We start from the raw sequence: 14,050 nt of genomic DNA, 5'->3' as shown, positions 1-14,050 counted from the left end.
TGGTCTGAATTAAACCTGTCACCTCCACAGAGTACTACTTTCTCTGCGGTAAACGGAGAAATGATTAACTTGAATCAGGTAGAATTCTGAGAGGGCTCAAAGAGGATGTTCCATCAAAACTACAGTACCTACAACTACAAGGCATGGTCTCAGAATGACTGGAGGTGGAAATGCATTCTGACATTCAGAGGATTGTAATCTTGCCCAGAGAGGTTGGACGTTCAGTCATTGGGTGTTTTCAAGCAGAGGCTGATTGGTTTTGGGACTCCATTGGAAACAGGGGATCAGGCAGGAAAATAGAATTGTGGCCAAACACCACTTGATTTCACTAAAGTGTAGGCTCCAGCAGAATTCCTGACACGATGACAGACGTGCATACTGTGTGAAACAGGCGGCTGATTGGTTGCTCTCCCTATGATGTATTAATGTGATCTTGTTATTGTAGGGTGCATTTTGGGGCTTGATATTTGGCCTTGCCACTGGCTTGTCTCGGATGATCCCGGAGTTTGTGTATGGAACGGGCAGCTGTGTGAGTCCGAGCAACTGTCCCAAGATTATTTGCGGCATCCATTACCTGTACTTTGCCATCATCCTCTTTGTCGCCACCATTGTGATGGTACTCATTGTGTCTTTCCTGACAAAGCCAATTGATGATGTTCATGTGAGTATGGGCTTCATTACAGCACTATCCCTACCCCTGCAATCTCACTGCTAACCATGGCATGGTGGGGATAATCCATGTGTTTGAGATGATCCAACTTTATTGTGTGTTAATCAATATCTTTGGGATAATGCCTGGTTTTTGGATAATTCAGGACTTCCAGTGTGCTTGGAATGTTCTGGGATAATCAGTTGGGATGATACGTGTTTTTGGAATGATCCATGTGTTTGGAATGGTTTGTGTGTTTGGAATATTTGGGTGAGGCATGTGTCCGGAATGGTTGGGAGGAGCCAGTGTTTGGGATGGTTACAGTGCTGCACACACTGTGACACCCATGTTCCACAGCCTGAGTGTAGGACACACGCAGTTGCAGGTACTATTCTTGTTTGAAGATTTGAAAATGAATGTTTGTTTCACAGTTGAATTATAGTCATAAATGTCATTTTTATTTTAGCTTTACCGACTGTGTTGGAGTTTACGAAACAGCAAAGAGGAACGTGTCGATCTGGATAACGATGATTGGAAGAATGAAGATACTGATAGCAAAATGGATATTGATGAAGGTAACATTGCAAAACATTTTCACACAGCAGATAATGACTGTATCCACCTTCCCGGAGCTATCTCCCAGTTTGACTCCTACTTTTTTAATACCTTCTTTCTCTTTATACATATACTGTATACATACTTCCAGAACAACCTCAGTTATCTGAACATCAATTATCCGAATTTCGGATTATCCGAACAAGATCTCAAGGTCCCATAAAAACATTATCCGAACAATCAGTCATCTGAACCAAATAGTCCCTGCCCGTCCCATTTGGATAATTGAGGTTGTCCTGTGAAAATATTGTGTATATATACACGTACACACACTTACACACGCGCGCACACACATAAACAACAGACTCACACACACAGACACACACTCTCACACACAGAGACACACACACTCACACACAGACACACACACTCACTCACATATACACGCACAGACACACACTCTCACACACAGACACACACAGAGACACACACAGACACACGCTCACACACACGCATACACACACAGACACACACACACACACACATATTCACTCGCACATACACATACACATAAACACAGACACAGACATGCTGACATACACATACAGAAGACACGCAAACACATACAGACACACACTCACACACACACACTCACTCACACATACACACAGACACAGACATGCTGACATACACACATACAGAAGACACACAAACACATACAGACACACACACAGATACACAAACACATACATACGCAAACACACAGACACACACTCACTCACACACGCTGACACACACACACACACAGATACACATGCACATACACACACACAGACATGCAAACACACACAGACACATAGCGGTGGCACAGAGCTATATGTTCTGGGAGTGTGGAATAGGTTGTTAAATACATTTTACGATAACAATGTTTAAGAGGCAGCTTGATAGACACTCAAGTAGGTAGGGAATGAAGGGATCTGATCACATGGAGGCAAAAGGTTTTTTGTTTAGAGGCCTCATGAGTCGATGCAGGGTCTGTGGGTCGAAGTGACTGTTCCCCTGCTCTGCTCTGCTTTGTTTAAAGCAGATGGTGAGGTGTGAAACTGAATAGGACTCCTTTTCTTGGGAGTTGGTTTACTGACAGAATGTGACATTACTCACATCGGCCTCGAACCTACAAACACTGTAGTTGTCCAACATGCTTCATACTTGATGCGTGATTCTCCCTTCGCCACCAGGTCAGAAATGGTGGTGCTACCAAATGATTGCACAGTGTTCAGCACCATTCGAGACTCCTTCAAATACTGGAGCTGTCCGTGTTCAAACGTAGCAAGACTGGGACAATATCTAGGCTTCAGCTGATTAATAAAATTAACACCAGCCAGGGCATGAACCAGCTCCAAAGGTGGATGCCACAAATATTCAATGCCCCTGATATTCAATGGAATTATCATCACTAAATCCTGCACTAGCAATATCTTGGGATAGGATTGACCAGAGACTGAGTTGGACTAGCCATATAAATACTATGACTACAACAGCAGGTCAGAGGGTGGAATACTGCAGTAAGTAACTCACTTCCAGACTTCCCAAATCCTGTCCACAAACTACAAAGCACAAGGCAGGAATACGATGGAAGCGTACAGCTCCACAAACATTCAAGAACTAGGACAAAGCAGCTCTCTTGATCTTCAAAAGCCACTCCCTCCACCATTGACACTCAGCAGCATCCAATCGATGCACTGCAAAAATTCACCAAATCTCCAGAAACACACATTCCAAATCCTCAACTACTTCCAACGAGAAGGACAAGGGCAGCAGGTACATGGGAACATCATCACCTGCAAGCTCTCCCCCAAGCCACTCACCATCCTGACTTGGAAATATATCCCTCTTCCTTCACTGTGGCTGGGTCTAAATCCCAGAATTCCCTCCCCAAGAGCATTGTGGGTCTAACCACAATGCAAAGACTGCAGTGATTCAAGAAGGCAGCTCACCACCATCACCTCCTCGCAGGGTATCGGGATTGAGGTCACACCTTGTGTCTGCAGTCAGCTGCTTCATGCCAGGGTCAGCGATGGAAGGGAATGGTGGAAACGACAATAAAAATGAACATCTATTTATGTCTCTTTGCCCAATGAAGTGTGACACGAGAGCTGCTTTTCAGTCATTCCTGAAAAACCGAATGCAAACCTTATAATAAAACCCACCCCTATTGCGAAGTAGAATTGAACGTAACTGATGTTTTGGAACAGTCCAATGTAACAAATCTATCGAACTCCCTCGTCCTTAAATGTGAACCATTTTTCACAACACGAAGTCTGAACAAATTGTATCCAACTAAAGGAGGATTCACCATAACATTAACAATCATATCCTCCACGGTCAAATAATTTCCCAATACACTTTACCAATATTCAGGGGATAGCCTTCACATCATCAATAACAGTAGCATCCATCAAAAGCTTGAGTTAAATAGATACTATTGCCATACCCACTTGAAATCTTATCCCAAACCCAGCTTCTAGTATACCCGCCTCGCTGATCTAACGCTCTACCCTTACATCCACAAGATATCCTGCCCCTCTCCCCTCAGGAACCCAATCCGTTAGCCACCTCGCATCCTATCCCATCTCTCACCTGTTGTCCTATCCCATCACCCATGTGGCATCCTAAACCATCAGCCACCTGGCATCCTATCCCATCACCCACCTGTCATCCTATCCCATCAGCCACCTGTTGTCCTATCCCATCATCCACCTGTTGTCCTATCCCATCATCCACCTGTCTTCTTATCCCATCAGCCACCTGGCATCCTATCCCATTAACCACCTGTCATCCTATCCCATCAACCACCTGGCATCCTATCCCATCATCCACCTGGCTTCCTATCCCATCAGCCACCTGGCATCCTATCCCATCTCCCACCTTCATCCTATCCCATCACCCACATGACATCCTGCCCCTTTCCCATTTGGAACTCTATCCATTACCCATCTAGCGTCCTATCCCAGAAGCCACCTGCATCCGTACTCCCTCTCCAACTTCTTACAGTCACTGGCAAAATGGCTGCCCAAAATACAAACATCTTGCTTCCCGGAATAGAGCAGCTATTGTCGTAAAAAAAAGTAGACATATTTTCAGCTCGAGTACTGATCCTGCACTCAATGGATCCTGGCCTAGTTTCCTCGGACAGAGATGCCCAGGAAAGGCCAGACTCTTTAGTCAGATCTGTTCCAACGGTCACCACATGATCTGGACCAAATCTTGTCTTCAGTCTAACATCCAACTTCACAGATCCAATAATAGATCCCCAGGAGTGAGTTCCAGACTGGAATCTAATTGAGGGGTTTATGCACCCCCCACCTTTTCCTCCGCTACATCGATGACTGTATCGGCGCTGCCTCGTGCTCTCATGAGGGGGTTGAACAGTTCATCAACTTTACCAACACCTTCCACCCCGACCTCAAATTGACCTGGACCGTCTCAGACTCCTCCCTCCCCTTCCTAGACCTCTCCATTTCTATCTCGGGCGACCGAATCAACACGGACATTTACTACAAACCGACCGACTCCCACAGCTACTTAGACTACACCTCCTCCCACCCTGCCCCCTGTAAAAACTCCATCCCATATTCCCAATTCCTTCATCTCCGCCGCATCTGCTCCCAGGAGGACCAGTTCCAATACCATACAACCAAATGGCCTCCTTCTTCAAAGACCGCAATTTCCCCCCAGACGTGATCGACGATGCTCTCCACCGCATCTCCTCCGCCCTTGAGCCCTGCCCCTCCAACCGCCACCAGGACAGAACCCCACTGGTTCTCACCTACCACCCCACCAACCTCCGTATACAGCGTATCATCTGTCGTCATTTCAGCCACCTCCAAACGGACCCCACCACCAGGGATATATTTCCCTCCCCTCCCCTCCCCTTATCAGTGTTCTGAAAAGACTACTCCCTCCATGACTCCCTCGTCAGGTCCACACCCCGCACCAACCCAACCTCCACTCCCGGCACCTTCCTCTGCAACCGCAAGAAATGCAAAACTTGCGCCCACACCTCCTCCCTTACCTCTCTCCAAGACCCCAAGGGATCCTTCCATATCCGCCACAAATTCACCTGCACCTCCACACACATCATTTACTGCATCCGCTGCACCCGATGTGGCCTCCTCTGTATTGGGGAGACAAGCCGCCTACTTGCAGAACGTTTCAGGGAACACCTCTGGAACGCCCGGACCAACCAACCCAACCACCCCGTGCTCAACACTTCAACTCCCCCTCCCACTCCACCAAGGACATGCAGGTCCTTGGACTCCTCCATCGCCAGACCATAGCAACACGACAGCTGGAGGAAGAGCGCTTCATCTTCCGCCTGGGAACCCTCCAGCCACAAGGGATGAACTCAGATTTCTCCAGTTTCCTCATTTCCCCTACCCCCACCTTGTCTCAGTCTCAACCTCGAACTGAGCACTGCCTTCCAAACCTGCAATCTTCTTCCTGACCTCTCCGCCCCCACCCCACTCTGGCCTATCACCCTCACCTTGACCTCCTTCCACCTATCGCATTTCCAACGCCTCTCCCCCAAGTCCCTCCTCCCTACCTTTGATCTTAGCCTGCTGGACACACTCTCCTCATCCCTGAAGAAGGGCTCATGCCCGAAACGCGATTCTCCTGCTCCTTGGATGCTGCCTGACCTGCTGCGCTTTTCCAGCAACATATTTTCAGCTCTGATCTCCAGCGTCTGCAGTCCTCACTTTCTCCCTTAAATGAAAGGCCAGCCATTGAGAAAAGAGCCCACCCCCAGGGATATATTTCCCTCCCCACCCCTTTCCACCTTCCGCAAAGACCGTTCCCTCCGTGACTACCTGGTCAGGTCCATGCCCCCATACAACCCACCCTCCCATCCTGGCACCTTCCCCTGCCACTGCAGGAACTGTAAAACCTGTGCCCACACCTCCTCCCTCACCTCTATCCAAGGCCCTAAAGGAGCCTTCCACGTCCATCAAAGCTTTACCTGCACATCCACTAATATCATTTATTGTATCCATTGCTCCCGATGCGGTCTCCTCTACATTGGGGAGACTGGGCGCCTCCTAGCATAGCGCTTTAGGGAACATCTCTGGGACACCCACACCAATCAACCACACCGCCCCGTGGCCCAACATTTCAACTCCCCCTCCCACTCTGCCGAGGACATGGAAGTCCTGGGCCTCCTTCAACGCCGCTCCCTCACCACCAGACGCCTGGAGGAAGAACGCCTCATCTTCCGCCTCGGAACACTTCAACCCCAGAGCATCAATGTGGACTTCAACAGTTTCCTCATTTCCCCTTCCCCCACCTCATCCTAGTTCCAAACTTCCAGCTCTGCACTGTCCCCATGACTTGACCGGACTTGTCCGACCTGCCTAGCTCCTTTCCCACCTATCCACTCCACCCTTTCCTCCCTGACCAATCACCTTCATCCCCTCCCCCACTCACCCATTGTACTCTATGCTACTTTCTCCCCACCCCCACCCTCCTCTAGATTATCTCTTCACGCTTCAGGCTCTCTGCCTTTATTCCTGATGAAGGGCTTTTGCCCGAAACATCGATTTCGCTGCTCCTTGGATGCTGCCTGAACTGCTGTGCTCTTCCAGCACCACTGATCCAGAATCTGGTTTCCAGCATCTGCAGTCATTGGTTTTACCTCAGACATTGAGAAGCAGAGTCAGGAGGCCATTTCACACACAAACAGATTTGAGTGTGTGAGGGAGAAAATAGTTTTTTGATCTTCATGGAAGTCAAAGATTATGAGTGGGGGGTGGGGGAGTGACCTAATTTGTATGTTAAGTTTTGAAATCCGTTATGAATGTTGTGGATGCCGGGGGATGATTGGAATGTTCACCATTGAGGGGTGTTGATTAGCTGCAGACAGAGGTCGAGGTGAACTGGCCTTGAATTGAGTGGCCTCCTCCACCTTCCTCACCCACTGTGCTCTGTTCTTTTTGTCTCAGAGTCTGTCCAAGATGTGAGCTGCTGGAAGAAAACCTACAACTGGTTCTGTGGATTCGACCAGAAGACCAAAAAGCTGAGCAAAGAGGAACAAGAAGCCCTTCAACAGCAGCTGACGGACATCTCAGAGGTGCCCCTGTGGAGAAATGTCGTCAACATGAACGCCATCATTCTGCTGGCCGTCTGCATCTTCTTCTGGGCGTTTTACGCATAACACGAGGGGTCAAAGGTGACCTCCGACTGACTGACCTCTCTCAACCATTTTAACCAAACCCATGATGCACTGCTTTCACAGTCTTCACAAACGAGTGCGCTCAATGCTGTCTGATTTGTACTTCTTAAAAAACAAAACGGTGTTTCTAAAATAGACACTTCCTTTCTTATCAAACAATAGGATGAAACTGGTGGCCCAGTTTTTACAAAGAGATCTTGAGAAATTTTGAGAATCCCTGCTGGATCCTGAGGCCTTTGCTTCACTGAGCTGCAAATTTGCACACATTACGTCAGCTACAAGTTTGATGACAGCAAGCTGGCAGAAGTTTGTAAGAGGCGCTTATAGAAACAATACCTGAAGACAATTGTTTCAAAAATGGATAATTTATTATGTTTTTAAAGAAATAAGTGCAATAATAATGCTGAGAGAAATAAGATGATAATCAGAGATAATAAAGTCCAACTTTCTGTTTTCTCTCTTGTCTGTCAGATTCCACAGATTATCTCAATGTTCACTTTCACTCATTCAGAATCCCGACAGTATGGAAACACGACATTCGGCCCAACAAGTCCACACCGACCCTCTGAAGAGTAACCCACGCAGACCCATTCCCCGACCCTATTACTCTACATTTACCCCGAACTAACCTACTTAGGTTGAGTACTTCTTCATAAAGTAAACGGAAGTTGAATTTCCACATGGCCTTTCAGACTTTCAAAAGCTCTTGTTGTGTTTCACCAGTCAAGTGCAGTACATTGGAAGTGGAATCATGGCTGTAAGGTGTGGAAGTGCAGTCACTAAACTCCCACAAGTGAGTAAACACACGACTTAGTCCACAGCTGGGAGACTGGGAACAGTTTTGGGGCCTTGATCTGAGGAAAAATATGTTGGTATTGAAGGTTCACCTGGCTGGTATCATGTATGGCCTTATGGGGAGAGGTTGAGTAGACTGGGCCTGCACTCGTTGGAATTTAGAGGAATGAGAGACAACTTTATTGAAACGCACACAATGATTATTGGGCTGGGCAGGGGAGGTGTGGAGAGGATGCGCCCCTTGTGGGAGAGTCCAGAACCACAGGGCATCATCTCAGAATAAGGGGACACACATTTCAGGCAGAGCTGAGGAGGAATTTCTTCTCTCATAAAGTGGTAAGTCTGTGGAATACGTCGCTGCAGAGGGCTGTTCGGTACCTTCAAGATTGAGATAGTCAGATTTTAATTCAGTCAGGGACGAGAGAGAAACAGGAGATGGAGATGAACAGATCCAGATCCACCGTGATCTTGTTGAATGGCAGAACAGATTCATAGAATCACTGCCCCCCCTCCCCCCACTGCATTAGAACATAGATAGAACATAGAACAATACAGCACAGAACAGGCCCTTCGGCCCACGATGTTGTGCCGAACATCTATCCTCGATTAAGCACCCATCCATGTACCTATCTAATTGCCGCTTAAAGGTCGCCAATGATTCTGACTCTACCACTCCCATGGGCAGCGCATTCCATGCCCCCACCACTCTCTGGGTAAAGAACCCACCCTTGACATCTCCCCTATACCTTCCACCCTTCACCTTAAATTTATGTCCCCTTGAATTGCATTCAGAAGACATTCAGCCCCTCAAGTCCACACTGACCCGCTGAAGAGCATCCCTGCATGTCCCATGGCGAATGCACCCAGCCTGGACAATTTCCCACAACCAATCCACCTGACCTGCATGTCTTTGGATTGTGGGAAGAAATCGGAGCACCCGGAGGAAACCCCAAACAGACACAGGGAGAATGTGCAAACTCCAGACAGATAGCACCCGAGGCTAGAATCGAACCTGGGTCCCGAACACTGTGAGGCAGTAGTGTTAACCACTGAGCCACCGTGCTGCACCACGGCTGAATGGATTCTCCATTAAAGGGGATTGGTGAGACCATGTTTCTGGTGAACTTTGACAGCGACATAGACCACTGGTTGGAGCCTCATACACCAGTTGGTGAAGTGAGTTTTGGGAAGATTTGTTGCTCAGGTAGAGGTCCTGGATGTAGGTTTACTCACTCAGCTGGAAGGTTCCAGTTCACTGAACAAACCGACATTCAGAACCAGCTGTTAAAGCCAGGCTAACCACTGAGCCACCATGCCACCTTATGGGCTGAATGGCCTATTCTGCTCCAACATATTATGGTCCTAAGTATCCAAACAGTGTGGTGCACTGTGCTTTGTTAAGTGATAATGATCTGGAACACACTGTCTACGAGGTAAAGGACGTTGATTCGCAATGAAATTACACAGACATTTAAAGGCACAGACTCTCAAGGCCATTGGGAGAAAATGGTGGAGTGAGTCTGAGTGGATTACTCCTGTGTCTAGGAAAACACTCTGGTCATGGGAAGAATCTCTGGCACTAAGAGTCATCAGAGCCAAACAGCACAGAAACAAACCCTTCGGTCCAACCAATCCATGCTGACCATATCCCAGACTAAACTATCCATGTACTTAGCTGAAAATGTGTTGCTGGTTAAAGCACAGCAGGTCAGGCAGCATCCAAGGAACAGGAAATTCGATGTTTCGGGCATAAGCCCTTCATCAGGAATGAGGAAAGTGTGTCCAGCAGGTTAAGATAAAAGGTAGGGAGGAGGGACTTGGGGGAGGGCGATGGAGATGTGATAGGTGGAAGGAGGTCAAGGTGTGGGTGATAGGCCGGTGTGGGGTGGGGGCTGAGAGGTCAGGAAGAAGATTGCAGGTTAGGAAGGCGGTGCTGAGTTGAGGGAACCGACTGAGACAAGGTGGGGGGAGGGGAAATGAGGAAACTGGAGAAATCTGAGTTCATCCCTCGTGGTTGGAGGGTTCCTAGGCGGAAGATGAGGCGCTCTTCCTCTAACCGTCGTGTTGTTATGTTCTGGCAATGGAGGAGTCCAAGGACCTGCATGTCCTCGGTGGAGTGGGAGGGAGAGTTAAAGTGACTCCTCCAACGGCTCAACACTTTAACTCTCCCTCCCACTCCACCGAGGACATGCAGGTCCTTGGACTCCTCCATTGCCAGAACATAACAACACGACGGTTGGAGGAAGAGCGCCTCACCTTCCACCTGGGAATGCTCCAACCTCAAGGGATGAACTCAGATTTCTCCAGTTTCCTCATTTCCCCTCCCCCCACCTTGTCTCAGTCGGTTCCCTCAACTCAGCACCGCCCTCCTAACCTGCAATCTTCTTCCTGACCTCTCCACCCCCACCCCACACCAGCCTATCACCCTCACCTTGACCTCCTTCCACCTATCACATCTCCATCGCCCCTTCCCCAAGTCCCTCCTCCCTATCTTTTATCTTAGCCTGCTGGACACACTCTCCTCATTCCTGAGGAAGGGCTTATGCCCGAAACGTCGAATTTCCTGTTCCTTAGATGCTGCCTGACCTGCTGCGCTTTAACCAGCAACACATTTCCAGCTCTGATCTCCAGCATCTGCAGACCTCACTTTTTATCCATGTACTTATCAAAATACCTTTAAACTTTGTAACTGTGCCTTCCTCCACTACTTCCTCATTCCACACACGGACCACTCGCTGCGTATAAAGGTTGTTCCTCCTGTCATAGAGTCATAGAGATGTACAGCACGGAAACAGACCCTTCGGTCCAACCCGTCCATGCCGACCAGATATCCCAACCCGATCTAGTCCCACCTGCCAGCACGGTTCTTTTTAGAACTTTCTCCTCTCGACTTGAAAATATGCCCCCTCATCTTGAAAACCCACCATTCACCTTATCTCTGTCCCTCATGATCTTACAAACCCCCCAAAAGGTCACCTCATGACTTCCTACGCTCCAGTGGAAAATAAGGCCCAACCTGTCCTTGAAACTCAATCTCCCAGTCCTGGCAACATCTTTTCTGAACCCTCCCCAGTTTAATAATATGCCCCCTGGCAGCAGGGCGCGTTACTGAAGCAATCCCATCTTCAGCCGAGCCAGCAGCTGAGCCAATCCAATCGTGTCAGTCCGCAAGCCTCCGCTCCGAGGGAGCGAGGATTGACTGGGCTGAGGAAGGGCTCAGTGACCCTTGAACATAACTGTTGTCAGTTTTACCCCCTTTTCAGCAGGCTTACAGTTCAATGAAACGGAGTTGTGACGTGTGGCTGTTCGAACAGTCACACACCATCCAAAAGGGTTTGTATATATTCCTCATTGTCACTGATTCGATTCCCTCTGGAACAGCATATTCACCAGATAGACTGCAGCGGTTCAAGATGTGGAGGTGCTGGTGTTGGACAAGGTCAGGAGTTATCCCATCGTCCAACAGGTTTATTTGAAATCACAAGCTTCCAGAGCGCCACTCCTTCATCAGGAGAAGGGGCAGCACTCCGAAAGCTTGTGTGATTTCACATAAACCTATTGGACTCTAACCTGGTATCGGGTAACTCCTGACGTGATTCAGGAAAGCAACTCACCACCACCTTTTCCAGGGTAACTTAGGGATGGGTCATAAATGCTGAACCAATCAGCGACACCCATATCCTGGGAATATGTGACAGAAGTGCGATGAAGCAGAATACCCTTTCCTGGAAACAAATGGAAAACAAAGCTTTGTTTATATGAAGGGGAGAATAATGTGAACGCTGGAAATGTGAAATAAAAACCGAAAGGGTGAGAGAATCTCAGCCCGTGGCACAGTGGTTAGCACTGCTGCCTCACAGCGCCAGAGACCCAGGTTCAATTCCCGCCTCAGGCGACTGACTGTGTGGAGTTTGCACGTTCTCCTCGTGTCTGCGTGGGTACCCTCCGGGTGCTCCGGTTTCCTCCCACAGTCCAAAAATATGCAGGTTAGGTGAATTGGCCATGCTAAATTGCCCATAGTGTGAGGTGAAGGGGTAAATGTGGGAGTATGGGTCTGGGAGGTATACACTTCGGCGGGTTGGTGTGGACTTGTTGGGCCGAAGGGCCTGTTTCCACACTGTAAGTAATCTAAAAAAAAGGGTCTGGCAGTGTCTATGAAGTGAGAGACAGAGGTTAATGTTCCTGGTCAGCGACCCTCTATCAGCAGTTGGTTAGTGTGTTCTTTCATTGATTTCCCCACCGTGAGCTATCTATGTCCCAGTTATGTTGCACAATTGAACATTTGAGAAGCATGATGATTTTTAAGAGAATGGGATATCGGGGAGAGGTTTGGCCTTCAGGATTGTGAGGTTTCAGATTCCCAATTGGAGGAAAAAACAAACAAACTACATTAAAATGGAACATAAACAATAAAAAAAGCCACAAGATAAATTGTCCATGGTTAGGGGAATATTTACAAACCTGATGATTCACATCAATCCTGTGCAAAGAACTTATTTGCCAAAGAGTGCAATTTAACCTGAAGCAAATAAACTGCTTTGAAAAACAAATCATAAAACTATACAATAAAACAATCATTGGATGTTTACCACTTCCCGATAAGATCTCTACTGATTCCAGTTCTCTTACAGAAAGAGAAAAACCTGCATTCACGTAGCGTCTTTCCCATCCCTCTGGATGTTCCCAGTGAAGTGCTTTGAAAATTTAGTCCCCGCTGACAAATGGAGAAATGAGGCAGCTGATTTGCATACAGGAAGCTCCTGAAAACATATGATGGTAGAAAAGACATACCTCTGACAAGAGTGACATTTGGCACTCAGCGTGAACTGCTCGGCTGCTTCACAGGACAGACGATTCAAACCCATCGCTGTGTGTTTGGGGTCACATACAGACCAGGCCAGGGAAGGTCAGCAGATTCCCTTCCCTGAAGCACATGAGAAGATAGGAACAGAGAGCAGGAAGAAGCAATTCAGCCCCTCAAGCCTCCTCCACCATTTAATACGATAATGACTTGCCTCATCTCAGCCTCAACTCCACTTTCCTGCCCACTCCCCATAACCATTTAACCCATTCAATGGGGCATTGAATTCTAAAGCAACATGATCCTTTGAGAGAAATTATTCCTCCTCATCTCTGTTCAAATTCTGCCACTTAAAGCTATGATGTCTTACTCTAGACTGACCTTCAAGAGGACACATCTTTTCTGTATCTATTTGGTCAATCACCTTTAACACCTTGTACACCTCATTTAGATCTCCTCTTGTTTTTCTAACCTATAGTGAATACAGACCTAAACTAACTTCAGATGGCTACAATGATCACCTCAGCACATCAAGCCAAAATCGTGATACCTTCAATAAATAAGTTCGGTCTGAATTGAAGTTAATGTCATCAAAGTCAACAAAAGTAGTCACTCTGATCTGTAACTTCTATTCGATTGAGACCGCTTTGGAAGTCAAACATATTGGGATGAATGACTCACATAAAGAATATCCAGTTTGAGAAATAAAACAATTGAGTCAGACACAGGAATGCACAAATGAACTATATTTGAGGCAACAGCTTTTGAGCAGAGCAGGGAGAGGGAAGCAAATGGCTTTGTGACAGCAGAACTGCAATGCTTTTGTTCTCTCTGGTTCTCAGTCTCTTGAGAAACCGGGCCCAGGGAACAAAGCAAATTAAAGCCTCATCCATTCACAGGAAACTGTGAATATATCTGCAAATCTCCCTAATGCTGCGGTCGCATCGATGAAGCAACTGTCTCAGGTTAAAACCTAACATTTTGAGGATTCTAAGGACTTTTTAAAACTGATCTTTTTTCA

General features: G+C 47.5%; 1 protein-coding gene across 5 annotated transcripts in view; it reads left to right on the top strand.

Annotated features, from left to right (window-relative positions):
- The window catches only part of slc5a1 (solute carrier family 5 member 1), a 60,308-nt gene extending 52,478 nt beyond the window's left edge, over positions 1-7,830 (top strand). Inside the window, exons 9-13 of one of the 5 annotated variants that reach the window (XM_060844085.1) lie at positions 446-661; positions 1,116-1,224; positions 4,430-4,437; positions 6,197-6,207; positions 7,223-7,830. In XM_060844085.1, coding sequence (XP_060700068.1) covers positions 446-661; positions 1,116-1,224; positions 4,430-4,437; positions 6,197-6,207; positions 7,223-7,415 — 537 coding nt within the window. In that variant the 3' untranslated portion in view covers positions 7,416-7,830. Of the gene's footprint in view, positions 1-445; positions 662-1,115; positions 1,225-4,429; positions 4,438-6,196; positions 6,208-6,360; positions 6,403-7,126; positions 7,133-7,189 lie in introns of all 5 variants that reach the window. The other 4 variants (XM_060844083.1, XM_060844084.1, XM_060844082.1 and 1 more) reach the window with 4 other exon arrangements.
- The last annotated feature ends 6,220 nt before the right edge of the window (positions 7,831-14,050 follow it).

The sequence above is a fragment of the Hemiscyllium ocellatum genome, chromosome 24 (genome assembly GCF_020745735.1).
Source record: "Hemiscyllium ocellatum isolate sHemOce1 chromosome 24, sHemOce1.pat.X.cur, whole genome shotgun sequence".
Classification (NCBI taxonomy): Eukaryota; Metazoa; Chordata; class Chondrichthyes; order Orectolobiformes; family Hemiscylliidae; genus Hemiscyllium; species Hemiscyllium ocellatum.
Note: the sequence above shows the minus strand (reverse complement) of the source record. Positions and strands in the feature narration are given on the sequence as shown.